General features: G+C 33.7%; 1 protein-coding gene and 1 long non-coding RNA gene across 3 annotated transcripts; both read right to left on the bottom strand.

Annotated features, from left to right (window-relative positions):
* Positions 1–691: 691 nt before the first annotated feature.
* Positions 692–5,400, bottom strand: LOC133298026 (uncharacterized). Its single transcript, XR_009749715.1, has 3 exons — positions 4,919–5,400; positions 969–1,276; positions 692–878 (listed from the first exon to the last, which is right to left on the bottom strand). It is a non-coding gene; the product is annotated as an uncharacterized LOC133298026 (long non-coding RNA).
* Positions 5,401–7,342: 1,942 nt separating this feature from the next.
* LOC133298028 (histone chaperone RTT106) lies at positions 7,343–11,190 on the bottom strand. Of its 2 annotated transcripts, XR_009749716.1 has the most exons (4): positions 10,918–11,190; positions 10,120–10,556; positions 8,116–8,206; positions 7,343–7,595 (listed from the first exon to the last, which is right to left on the bottom strand). XR_009749716.1 is itself a non-coding variant. In XM_061497264.1 (2 exons), exons 1-2 carry the CDS (start codon positions 11,117–11,119, stop codon positions 10,243–10,245), a joined length of 516 nt encoding a protein of 171 aa, XP_061353248.1. In that variant the 5' UTR covers positions 11,120–11,190; the 3' UTR covers positions 10,010–10,242. The 2 variants fall into 2 exon arrangements, 1 of the variants encoding a protein (XP_061353248.1); XM_061497264.1 differs by lacking the exons at positions 7,343–7,595; positions 8,116–8,206 and having other exon boundaries at positions 10,010–10,556.
* Between the last annotated feature and the right edge of the window lie 1,105 nt (positions 11,191–12,295).

The following is a 12,295-nucleotide window of genomic DNA, read 5'->3' as shown; positions in this document are numbered from 1 at the left end:
CCAATGACCTACTGGTTGAACTAATAACCCAATAACCTTAACGGGTCAATAATCGAGCCAATGAAAGCTCATGAGTTTGTAAACTGTAACCCTGGAAAAAGAAGGACCAATACAAGCCCTTAATGTTATTTTCAAGCCCAATTCCAAAAAGGAAAAATTAACTCGATTTATGCAACTTACATTATTACATTTTTATCTAGTTTGAAACTTATGCGTGAAGACTAGGGGTGGTAATACAGGTCAACCCGACACGCATTCGACACGTACACAATTCGACACGACCCATACACGACACGTTTTGTAAACGGGTCAGAAAATACGAACCCGAACACGACCCGTTGCGGTTCATGGGTCGACACGACCCGACACACAAAATCTGGAATTTAAAAAAATTGTGATTTTTTGAAAAATAAATAAATAAAATTTATTCTTCATCACAAGTTGCTGTTTTTGATTTATTAGTCTAATTTCCTAATGGTCAAAACAAAATAAAAACAAAGTATATTATAACATCATTAGGCGTAAAAGAGAAAAAAAATTGTAACTCCAAGGAGTCCCACTACCTTTGAATCATCAGGCGTTCTGTTTGTATATATCAGGCATGATGGGTTATATTTCATGAATTGTCTTCTACCTAAAAAAACATCAACAACCTTAAATAATCCAAATGAGAATATAACAAATATCATCAACCTCATAATTTCATCCTACCATCATCTATCTAAATATCTCAAGGCTAGTGCAAAGTACAAACTCATCAAAATAAAATTATACAATAAATATTCTAAATTAAACACTAGTTTATGAATCAAGTTCATTTTAGGGTTCCTCCACCATCAAGTCTTCAGTTAAATCTTCTACAGGTACAATTTCACCATCTATTATAAAACAAGTAATAACAATAATTAGAGCAAAAAATTATATGGCCAAAAATATCATCACAACCATAAATAAGATGAAAATATTACCAATGGCTCCATAAAGCCAATCTCTAGTGCAAATTAAAGCCTCCACTCCATCTTGTGAGAGAGAACTTCTATATTAATTGGTCTAAAACTCTTCCCCCAACACTGAAAGCACTTTCAGAAGCAACACTAGAGATGGGCATGCCAAAGATATCTCTGGCCGTTGAAGCAACTTGTGAATACCTGAATTGATTACCCTTCCAATATGCTAATACATCTAATTTGAGCTTTGCATCAACCCTTGGCTCCTCTAGGTATAGCTCAAGTTGTGACTTTAGGGACCCAGTAACCTCATTAAAAGACATGAATTCCTAATAAAATTAATTAAACAAAAGAACCAAAACACAAATGAAGCTAAGTTAAAGTAAAACAAAAAATAAAGCAACAAATAAAATAGAAGGTGATATAACAAAAGATCAACCTACACTCAAGACATCATCAGCAAGAGTAAAATAAGAGTAAATGTTTCCACAAGACAGTTTTATTAGTGGACCCAACAAAACTCACATGATAGAACTTCCCGGATTCAAGTGTATGAGATTCCTAAGTAACATGGATATTAGATAATGTTTTAAAAAATTGTGTTTATTTGCCGTCCTTCTCCAGAGTAATGAAAAATTAAATTCAACAGCATTGAAAAGGAGTTTTTTTATTTAGAACAATGACATAATATCTTGTATAAGAAGCACATGAACATGGGTTAAGTTCACTCCTGAAACAGCAAACTAAGCCTTACCTCTAAGTGCACTCCAAGGGCCAAAAGAGGAGGGACAAATGGTGAGAGACTGGAAAGAGTTGAACAATTTGGATGCAAATCTTGGCAATGCCTACGCAATATTGTTTGTGGTTTTGGTTACATTTAGCATTATCTCAGCTATTATCTTTTCTTGTGCTGATGGTGTATCCAAAGAGAAGACTTCTGTAGCAGATCCAGAGCCTTATGGAGCAGGATGTGGTGCTGAATGTGGTGGTGGATGTGGTGGATGAGATCCTGCCCTCCCACTCTCAACTTCATACATAATAAATCTCCAAGAGGGATACCACACATTTCAAACTATAATGGATTTTTAGTCACTATTATAATGTTTTGTTTTTATATTTTTCTTAGCAGCTTATTCCTAAGGTCAATAAAGGCTAGGATTATATGCTAACTATTTTTCTTCTTTGCCTCTGTAAGCAGCAGAAAATACTTAGAAGATTCTCCTGATGGCATTTCTTTATGTCTATTACTCTGTTCTATTCTAAGAATGTTCTTCTTATGTTCCATTCTAATGCAACCCTGCCTTCTTAACAAATGACACACTACACGGTTTGAGTTTTGAATTTGAGTAACCAAGTAGCATGTGGTTTGCTAAACAAATCAACTATTACCGTTAGTCTAACGCACAAGCACAAATTAATATAATTTCTGAAGTTTAAGGTTTTCAAATATTTTACCAAATTGCCTTAGACTACTTGAGGACATTTGAAGAGAATATATATAGGCATACTATAACGTAGATCCCTGGTTCTCTACTTCTCTACCAATAAAATGGTCATCGTGAACTATCCATCCATACGAAACTTGAGATTGATATTACGGCCTACCTTTATACCGAAAATGGATTACTATAGAATGGTGGCAATTCATTACATGATCCGTGAACACGATACGAGATTTTTGTATTTGGATAGACCTGTATTTATCTTAATGTTGTATTAATCTTATTCCAAGTTATTTGTTTCGATACGATACGACACGACTTAATGTTAGTTAAAGCAATATTTAGTTCTATATAGGTTATTTTTTTGTGTTATGTCAATCTGCATAATAATTAAAAAAAATTTATGTTGATGGATTATTGTATTGTGTCATAAAATTTTATGTTGATGGATTATTGTATTGTGTCATCAGATGTCCAATCAACACTCATAATAAGAGAGATACTTTGAGATTTGCGGGCTCATATCATAGTAAAAGTCTTGAGACAAACTTTATCAGTGTCTTGTTCAAGATGATTGTATTCATATCACACGCGACCTCAATCCGACATGAGCGTAGGCTGTTACACGAATTTTCATCCCCATAGCCATGTTACGCTTGAGAATCCAATTATAAGTTGGCCATGGCCGAAGATGAAAAAAGGTTCACTGTACTAAGCATCATTGCCCATAAAAACGCCCAGTTTTTCCTTTGGTTTGTTTCTTTTCAATCACAATCTACACTCCAAGACAGTGATCAACGTTCACATGATGCACGCCTTTTAATGGGAAACACTAACCATAACATTTTACACATACAAACAATTATCTTGTATCACATCAATTTTATTTTCATAATCCACGTACAATCTAATGATTTTATATATTTTCTCTTGAGTTTGCATTTGTCATTTAACATGACACAACAAACTTTTCTACATACACAACATTATGTGGGGCCTACACATTTTGAAGAAAAAAAAAATTACGGCACGCAAAACGAATCTCTATAACATTATACAATCATTTTTCCTACAACATAACTCTTATAAAATCCATTTTCTCTTTTTATTTCCTCATAATTGTTCATATAGTACATTCCCGTTTAATGAAAATGCAAAGACAACTTCATCTTTTTATAGTGCTAATATGACTTGTGTAGAGAACCAAGAAGAGATTGATCATATTTATGAACCAAAGTCTCATCCTACATCTTGGGTGGATAAAAAAAGTCCCACTTTGGTATTTGTCAAAACACACAGGGTTGTCACATTTGGGCAGGGTAATTTTGGACCCGGTAGCATTAGGTTTTAGTATGGTTATGTCAGCATTTTTTCAGCCTTATCCAACTCAATGTTTGCTGATAGGGTGGGCCAACCCATTGGCCTGCCATTTTTATTTTAAAATGAAATAAATTTAATCATAACTTACAAAAAAAATCAATAGAAGAATTAAAGAGATTTAAGCATCTTGGGTTGAGTCAATAACAAATAAATTAAGGAGTTAATCCATTGGCTAATTGGGTTTCAATTTTTCTAATAAAAATATAATGATATCCTCTTAGGTTTAGTTTTGATAGGCCAGCATTTTGTCAGCCTCATCGTACACAATGTCAAGTGCATGTTGGGTGGACCAACCCATTGGCCTGCCATATTTTTTTATGAAATTTAATAAATTTAATCTTAATTTTTATAAAAAATAATAAGAATTAAGAAATTTAAGAATCTTGGATTTGGTCAATGACAAATACATTAATGAGTTAATCTATTTGCTAATTGGGTTTCAATTTTTCTAATAAAAAAAATAATGATATTCTATTTGGTGATAGCTTATAAAATAAAAAATAAATTAAATGTAAAGCTATATCAAGTAAAACCAAAAGGTAAAACAAAATAAAAATTCAGATTTAGAATTTGTTAGCCCAAAGTGGATAAAATTATTCCAACTTAACTAGTAGTACCAAGTTTGAGTATCTGGAAATTTAATTGTGTTAAAATTTGACAGGGAGAACCTTATTGTTCATGTGGTCCTATCTAGTTCAAATTAAACTAATTGAATGATCGATGAACAGATAAATAATATAAAAAAGTAATACGAATTAATTGTTAGCCTGACAAACATATTTCATCATGTTATTTAGATTGGCTCACATCAAGCTCATTCCATTTATGAACTCATGTCTCAAAAACAAAAGTCAAAAGGAAATAAAACCAAACAAGAGTGAAAGAAAGGAATCTCAATTTGCATAACTTTCCTAGAGAATAAAGTTTGGATTGAGGCAAGATAGCTTTGTCCCAGTTTCAGGTACTAAATCCGCAAGGAAAGAATCCCATTCTTGACAAATTAGTTATTTTAATAATTATGTCTAAAAAGTCTTAAATTCTTTCAAACTACTGAAAACTGAGTGTGTAGATCTATGATATGACAGTATCACCATACCTCAGATTTCTTCTTACAACTAAACAGAAGTAAAATCATTCAAATAGCCATACCTTGTAATCTGTATGTTTTGTCTTCAGAAACACTAGTATGCTTAATATTACCAGATGTGACATCTGAATCAATGTCAGAAAATGAAGAATACTCTGCAAACATCTTATTCTTTGATCCATAACAAGTCCATTCCCAGGCACACTTCAATGCTTGCTTACAGATTCTGCATGGTAGCTTGATGAAACAACAGACACAGACTAGTGGACAACACACACACAGTAAGCAACTACTGCAAAAGAATTCAATCAGTTTTTCTTTGCTTTTGGGACCTTGTTGCTGAGGAGGGATCAAAATAGAACAAGAGTAAGGCTTGGAATGCATTGCATCAATGCATTCATGCCTCTGCCTCCTCTTATCAAGAAATTTAACTCTTCCTTTGTCTTCAAGGGCCAGTTTGCTCCCCATTTCACTGAATCTGGGATGAATATAATATCAAATATATATGCTGAATGCTGCAGTTAAGATGATCAAACACTTGCAATCCTTTTGAAGGGTTGTGTGGACATTTGCATGAAAAGCTTCCTATGAAAGAATTTAAGCTTTCCTAGTGGCACATCTTTCTCCTTTCTTCTTTAAAATTTTAAGACCATGCGCAATGGTGCTTATTGAAAGTTACTAATCCAATACAAAAAGTATCCAATGTTTGTCGTTCCTTTCTATATGTTGGGACCAGAACTTTTTTGGTAGAATGCTTTTTCAATGCATTACCAGATAAAGTTGTATTCATACAAACTTGAATCCTGAGTTTAAACCACTTGTATAAGACACGTGTGAGTGAAGTAACAAGTCCAGGTCGAAAATTTTGAAGCGATTGAATGGTTTCTAGAACCTTGGAAAGGAGCAGAGTTATTTAATTTCTTTTGCATTGCTATCTAGTGTGAAATTTGCAAGTGCCATTCTGAAGACCATTTTATTTAGCGTAGGATAATGTAGATCACACAAGTAAAGCTGGAGAAAGGGATGCCTCAAATCGAAGCAAGGCATCTTCAATTCTGCATCGCTATTTTCACAGTATAGCATAACCCCAACTTCAGCTGTCCAATTCAAGTTTCTTTCTTTTCGTACATTTGAACTGGATTCTGGTCACCTCACCAATTCCCTTCTCTTTTTCCCTAAACCTTCTTTCAGCATATTAATTTATTTATTAAACAATCAATATGAGTTTATCCTCTCTTTTTTCAAATAATGATGACATTGTAAGCAAACTTATTAACAAAAAACAATATTTAGAATCTTGTAAAAATAATAATAATATTTGAATCCGGTTAATTGACCCTTCAAATATATACTTTTTTGGGGGGATACTGTATTTACTTTTTAAAGCTCCTTTTTAACAAAAACAAGGCTGCAAAGCTACGTGTACTTAAAACAGAACAAAAACAAAATTCTGCATTCTTTCCCCTTATACATTTAGCACTGGTATTCATCATGCAATTCAATTTACCTCTCACTAGTTATTGTAAGCTCATCTCTCCCTCAAATGATAACGTTTTCCATCCAATTCTAAGAGCCTACGAAGTTGGTATTTTGAAAGCCCAAGCTCCTTCATAGAAAGAGCCAGTTTCACAAACTTCAGATGCCAAGCATCACCCCCATGAACAAAGACTACCTGTTTTTTACACCAGAGAATTAGGCCTTCGACACATTGGCCATCTACGTCCTTTTTCAAGTCTGGCACAGAAGTACTCAAAATTCTTAAACTGTTTTCTGTAGGTTCAAGCTCCCCTCTACAAATGTCCCCAAGATCATTAAGTTTTTCTTCCCCCTTTTCTGTCTCATCTAATTTAGATATTACACCAAAGAAATCAGTAGATTAATAATCTCAATGTTATTCAAACTCCTAAAGTTCTTAAAAATTGGACTTGGGCTGGGAGACATATTTGAAGGCATCTAATCCAATTTCAGCTGTAAAGCATTGAGCATGAGAGACATAGCATTATATTTAAAAAAGAAAAAAATGGCTTCAAGGACTTATAACGATAAAACCGTTTTACCGTTTTCCTTATATGTAAGCGTACTAATATCCTAATGAATCGCCAAAATAATCAGACTAGATTGGTTTCACTACTTAACATGATTGTTGTAACATCCCCGTCTCGAGCCGGTTCAATTAACATACATATGATAAAACAGAAAACAGCGGAAGACTAAACTTACGAAAATATGAGCTAACTTTTTCTTTTTCTAACTTAATTCTTTCTCGGCGTAAACGAAAATCGGGCAGAGTTTCCTCTATAAATCGGACAACTGGGGATTTTCCAATCCCACTCAGAAGCATTTCCTGATAAACAGTTTATACAACATATCAATTCGGAAATACCAGATATCCAAATATAATCGAATACCCATACATGGGCGCATGCATAACATGGCTCCGTGCCGCTAAATCTAACAGCATGCCATCAAAACATAAACCTATCTGAATACTACATCATCATATAACGTTCCTGAATACTCAAATGTACATGCATCAAACTGACAGACATGTACAAAACATATACAGGCCATATACAAAATAAAGGATCAATATCATGATCCATCAAATGCGAAAATACTAAAATACATCAAACACTCCAAAAAGGTAGCAGCCTACAGCCACTCAAAATCCGGTCTGTCAACTGCCTCAGCCACGTGTCGTGTCCCTGCCTAGTGAGGACTCACCGGAAATCTGGGCACCTGAAAATGTGTCCCCAAGGAGGGATGAGATTACAAATCTCAATAAGCTCCAGGTTTATAGAGAATTCTCCATACCCCTGGCTCACTCCTGCATGAAAGTCAGATACAGAGTATACAAATACAACATATAACAGATATCATAACAGAACAGAGCATATATCCATATCATATCAGAGATGTGCGCCGTCATTCCCAAGGGAGGACCCCAAGCGGAAATCAACGCACGTGTTCCCGAGGGAGGACCCCAAAGCGGAACCAGACATATCAGAGGAGTACACCATCAGTCCCGAGGGAGGACCCCAAAGCGGACGTCCGGGTACTATACAATCAATGGCCAGAGATTGTTACAGAAATCAAATTACAGAAGTCACATCAGAGCAAAACATATCATGTTATCAAATAACTCTATATGAATGCATCTATACAAAGCATCTAAATCACAGTCATACAGTCCAACCATAGTTCACTAACCATGGTGGAGCACTCAAGCAGGAAAAGACTCCTTAAACATAGAGCTTACCTCTTGAAGCTTTACCAATACGCTTACTTGTGGAACAAGTTACTTTTATCGCTTCAAGAGATTTCCGATCCTTCTCAATCCCTAGGCACACCTAGAGAATAATTTACAATGCATCAATAAAATGATGCAATACCATAATTATTTCATAAGCATACATTTTATCGCTTATTTTCCTTTCTTTGCATTTTTGCCAATCCTATGCCAATACACAAGTCTAGACCTCTTTATAACCGTTGGTGTTCTTTAATTTAATCAACCATTCCCTTAGGAATTTTCAACATAAATCATGCTATTTTTCTTCAAAACTCATCACCTTTATACAATTTGTTACAACACATTTTATTTACAATAAAATGTACAAAATATGTCCCTAAATACCCTATAGGTCGAATCCTACAAGGGGAATTTCCAAAGATCCTTCTCTTTTACAATGCATTTTCGTTACTTCATTACAACTTGCAAACACCTAGGAATGCTTCCACTAAATTCCTATTTTGAGTTTAGACACCAAGTCCTTTTTACTTAGGCATTCTTACTAACTCATCCATTTTCACTCATTTCCAACACACTATACCTTCACAATACATAATATAATTTTTTCCACAATAACTCCTACTCACTCCATGATGGCCGAAACCTAGGAGGAATATGCAATAGGACTTTTAAATTTTTATATCACATGTGGATGCTTACTCAACACTATAACTTCCTAAACAACAATAATCCATCATAAATTTCACATTCTAACATCAATTATTTCCCAACAAAATATGCTCATCAATTTCATAACTTAAATCATCAAAATAATATCATGGAAATAGAGGTTTCTTACCTCTAAACACTTGTACAAAGCCTAGAGAGCAATCTCCAAGCCAAGCTCCATCCAAAAACTCACTTTTTCTCCTCCAATGAATAGTAACTCGAAAATGAGAGGAGGAATAACTCTTCACACACTCAACTATAGCTCAAATGGATAGGTGGAATGGATTCATTGAGTGGTTTCCAATCAATTTCATGTGGTGGGTCATTGGATTTGGTGGATGGATGATGAAGAAATCAAAGAAGGAAAATTTGAAACCCTAGCCCCTTCCCCTCCATGTGCAGCTCGGCCATGCAAGAGAGAGAAGAAGAAAATCTGAAATGAATAGTGTTTCATTTAAGTGACAAGGCTATATAGGCACATGTGGCCATTTTCATCGGATGTTTTTTTTTTATCGCGTATTTTAACTTAAATTGACCCGGAACTAACTCAAAGCTACAAACATATTTTTTATTTCCTAAAATCATTTACATTAATTTTTTTATTTCCTAAGGAACAATATTCATAATTCACAGTATGGTTTTTGCACCGTTTTTGACGAAATGCACTGTGCATCACTAATTGTACTTCCTTTACTTACGAAACTTAAAACTTATAAACTTATCATTTTCTTGGGCCTATATTGACTTGCTTGGCATATATTGGACTTTCTTATTCTTATTTCATCAATTATTTATTTCTGGACTCTACCGGTTGCTTTAACAGCAGTACAAAATACCCGGTAGAAACACTATTCACGAGATTTTCACGGAAAGTGCCAGACTATACAATTTTTCGTTCTGAACTCATATTTGTCATCAGAATTTTCAAATTATGTTCCTAAAATTATTTTGCTCATTTTAAGCTCTACCGGTTAATTCACAAAACTGTAAATTCTCCGGCAGAACGCACTGTTCATAACATAGTCATGATTACAGTCAAAATACTCGAAATCGCTCACTGAATCTAATTATGGCATTTAAATCCTTAAATTAAATCTCTAACTAAGATTTACCAGTTAGGGTCATTATAATTGTAGAAGTAGCATTGCCAACATAGAAGTAAATGCAGTGCCACTACCACAGGAGGAACAAGACCAAATAAGCCCTAGTATTATAGTTTTTATGATGTAATTTCTTCGTTGAGATTGAAGACAAAATTTCTAAACATAGATAAAATGTTGGCAGAAGGTAAACTGCTACAACCTTAGCATAAAAACAAATACAATATAGTCTGACAGCAGTATTCCAAGTCCTCTCTTGTTATCTGTTATACGAAACCAATCCAAGGTTGATTTGAAATCTTGACTGCCACTGGCAATTGCGAGTTCATTCATCTCTTAGTCTTTTCTTTATCGGCCCACTCCTTCCTTTAAAATCAAGATCAAAAACTTCTTTGTCTTCATAATCAATGTCACTCATTCCCTCCAAATCAGAATCCAACTCGTAGTCTTCATCATCGTCGTCGTCGTCGTCATCATCTTCTTCTTCTGACCCTGTACCCTTTCCTAAAATTTCCTTCATCAACTCCTTGTCAGCTTCTATAGGCTTGCCAGTTAAAGACCTCTGCAATATACCCTCAAACACCGAAGGTATTGCCTCCGCATCACCATCTTGAAGCTTTGCCACACGCCTCTTAAACTCTTTACCCCCAGAAAAAAAAAAAAAACAAAACAAAACAAAACAAAACCTTTAAGCATAGACCCTAGAATCAAAACTTTGAAACCAGTGTTTTAAAACCCATTCCGTTACAAATTACTATGCTATTTTGATCAATTCGGTTCAACCCCAAATTTAACAGAATGAACCATAATAATTAGTGGGGTCTTGTCAGCTCGACATTCGGTTATTAAAACATTGCTTCAAGCCGACAAACAACGACGTAAGTTGTAAACATTCACAGGAGCATTTTATCAAACACGTGAAGCGCAAAGCAATAAAATCGAAGTTAATAAAATTAACAAAGAGAAGTTTGAAAATCACAAGATGGGTTTACGAAGTTACCTTCGTTGCTAATATCCTCGACATCAACAGGGTCGTGTTTCTTCTGGGTATGCGTGAAAGGGGATGGATCATTGATAGAAGAAAAGAAGGTGGGTGCAAAGAGAGAGAGGGGTGAAGGAATGGAGTTTGGTCTGTGGTTAAAGGGAGAGTGGCGAAGACGGCGCGAGTAGAAAGAGAGGTTTCTGAGAAGGTTTGGATTCATGATTGGGTTACAAAGAGGTTCAGTTCCTCCTAGGTTGTCAGATCACGAAATCCACAACTTCTGTGTGTTAAAAACTGGTATGAGAGGTTTAAAAGAAAGAGAGAGGCAACAACTAAACCCTAGTACTTTCATTTTTTTATTTTTAATAAAAGTCTCTTATATTTTTATTATCATTGAATTAAAATTAAATTAACAGTTACAAATAATCTTAAGTAATAATTATTAATTTAATTTTAATGTAATAATTATAAGAGAAAAATAGTTGTAGATATAAATTTTCTCTTAAAAACTAATAATAAAAAAATGTTTCTCTTGTCACAAGAAATAAAAAATTATTCTTTTTTTTAAAGAATTAAAGACTTAAACCTCTCTCAAATGTGGTACTGGGAAGATTCGCACACATGCTCTCACCCCACCTGCTTAGCTCTCATGCACCAACTGAGCTACCACCCTTTGATAAAAAAATTATTCTTTATAATCTAAGGTTGTTACTTGTTTTAGGGTTTTCAATAAAAAATGTATGTTCTTTTGAAATTTTCAATTTTATTTTCTATTATAGAATTTACTAAAATATCTATATATTTTTCTCAAATTCGAAAATAAAGTCGTTTTAAATTAATCACATAATAAAAATACAGAAATTTAAGCTACACAGATAATTCACTATTTGAAAATGTGCACAAAACTTTTAGCTTTGAATTGGTTTTAACAGACCTCATAAATAAGAATATTTTCATACCGCTTTTTTTTAACAATTTCTATTTTATAATAATATATGATGATTTAAATAAATTATCTTTATTAAATAAATTTTTTTAACACTGAATTTATGTAATCTTTTTTAATTTTATTTTTAATTAATGATGTTTAATTTTTTATTTATTAAGAATATATTTAAACCTTTAATATTTTATATAATAAGGATATTTAAGAGCTAAGTGATATACATTATGATCGCATGAAATGCAAATCACAATAATTAAATGATATTTGTTTTTAAAGGGAGTTCGAAAAGAACCATTAATTACACTTGAAAGTAATGACAATGATATATCTATCAAGTACAATACATACTTAAAAAAAAAAAAACCATTTGACTACAACAACTATTCAAATTAATTTAAAGGGGAAGGATATTGTAACAACCAAGTTGTGTTACTACCAAGTTACTACCAA

This window comes from Gastrolobium bilobum, unplaced genomic scaffold (genome assembly GCF_033153095.1).
Source record: "Gastrolobium bilobum isolate Gb01-03AN ecotype WA unplaced genomic scaffold, APGP_CSIRO_Gbil_v1 utg8278, whole genome shotgun sequence".
Classification (NCBI taxonomy): domain Eukaryota; kingdom Viridiplantae; phylum Streptophyta; class Magnoliopsida; order Fabales; family Fabaceae; genus Gastrolobium; species Gastrolobium bilobum.
Note: the sequence above shows the minus strand (reverse complement) of the source record. Positions and strands in the feature narration are given on the sequence as shown.

What these genes read in the sequence shown, in the direction of transcription:
- LOC133298028 (XM_061497264.1), bottom strand. Translation starts at nt 11,119, where the DNA reads ATGAATCCAAACCTTCTCAGAAACCTCTCTTTCTACTCGCGCCGTCTT. An exon ending in CGAGGATATTAGCAACGAAG is followed by an intron (nt 10,557 to 10,917) that starts GTAACTTCGTAA and finishes CTGGGGGTAAAG; the next exon opens with AGTTTAAGAGGCGTGTGGCA.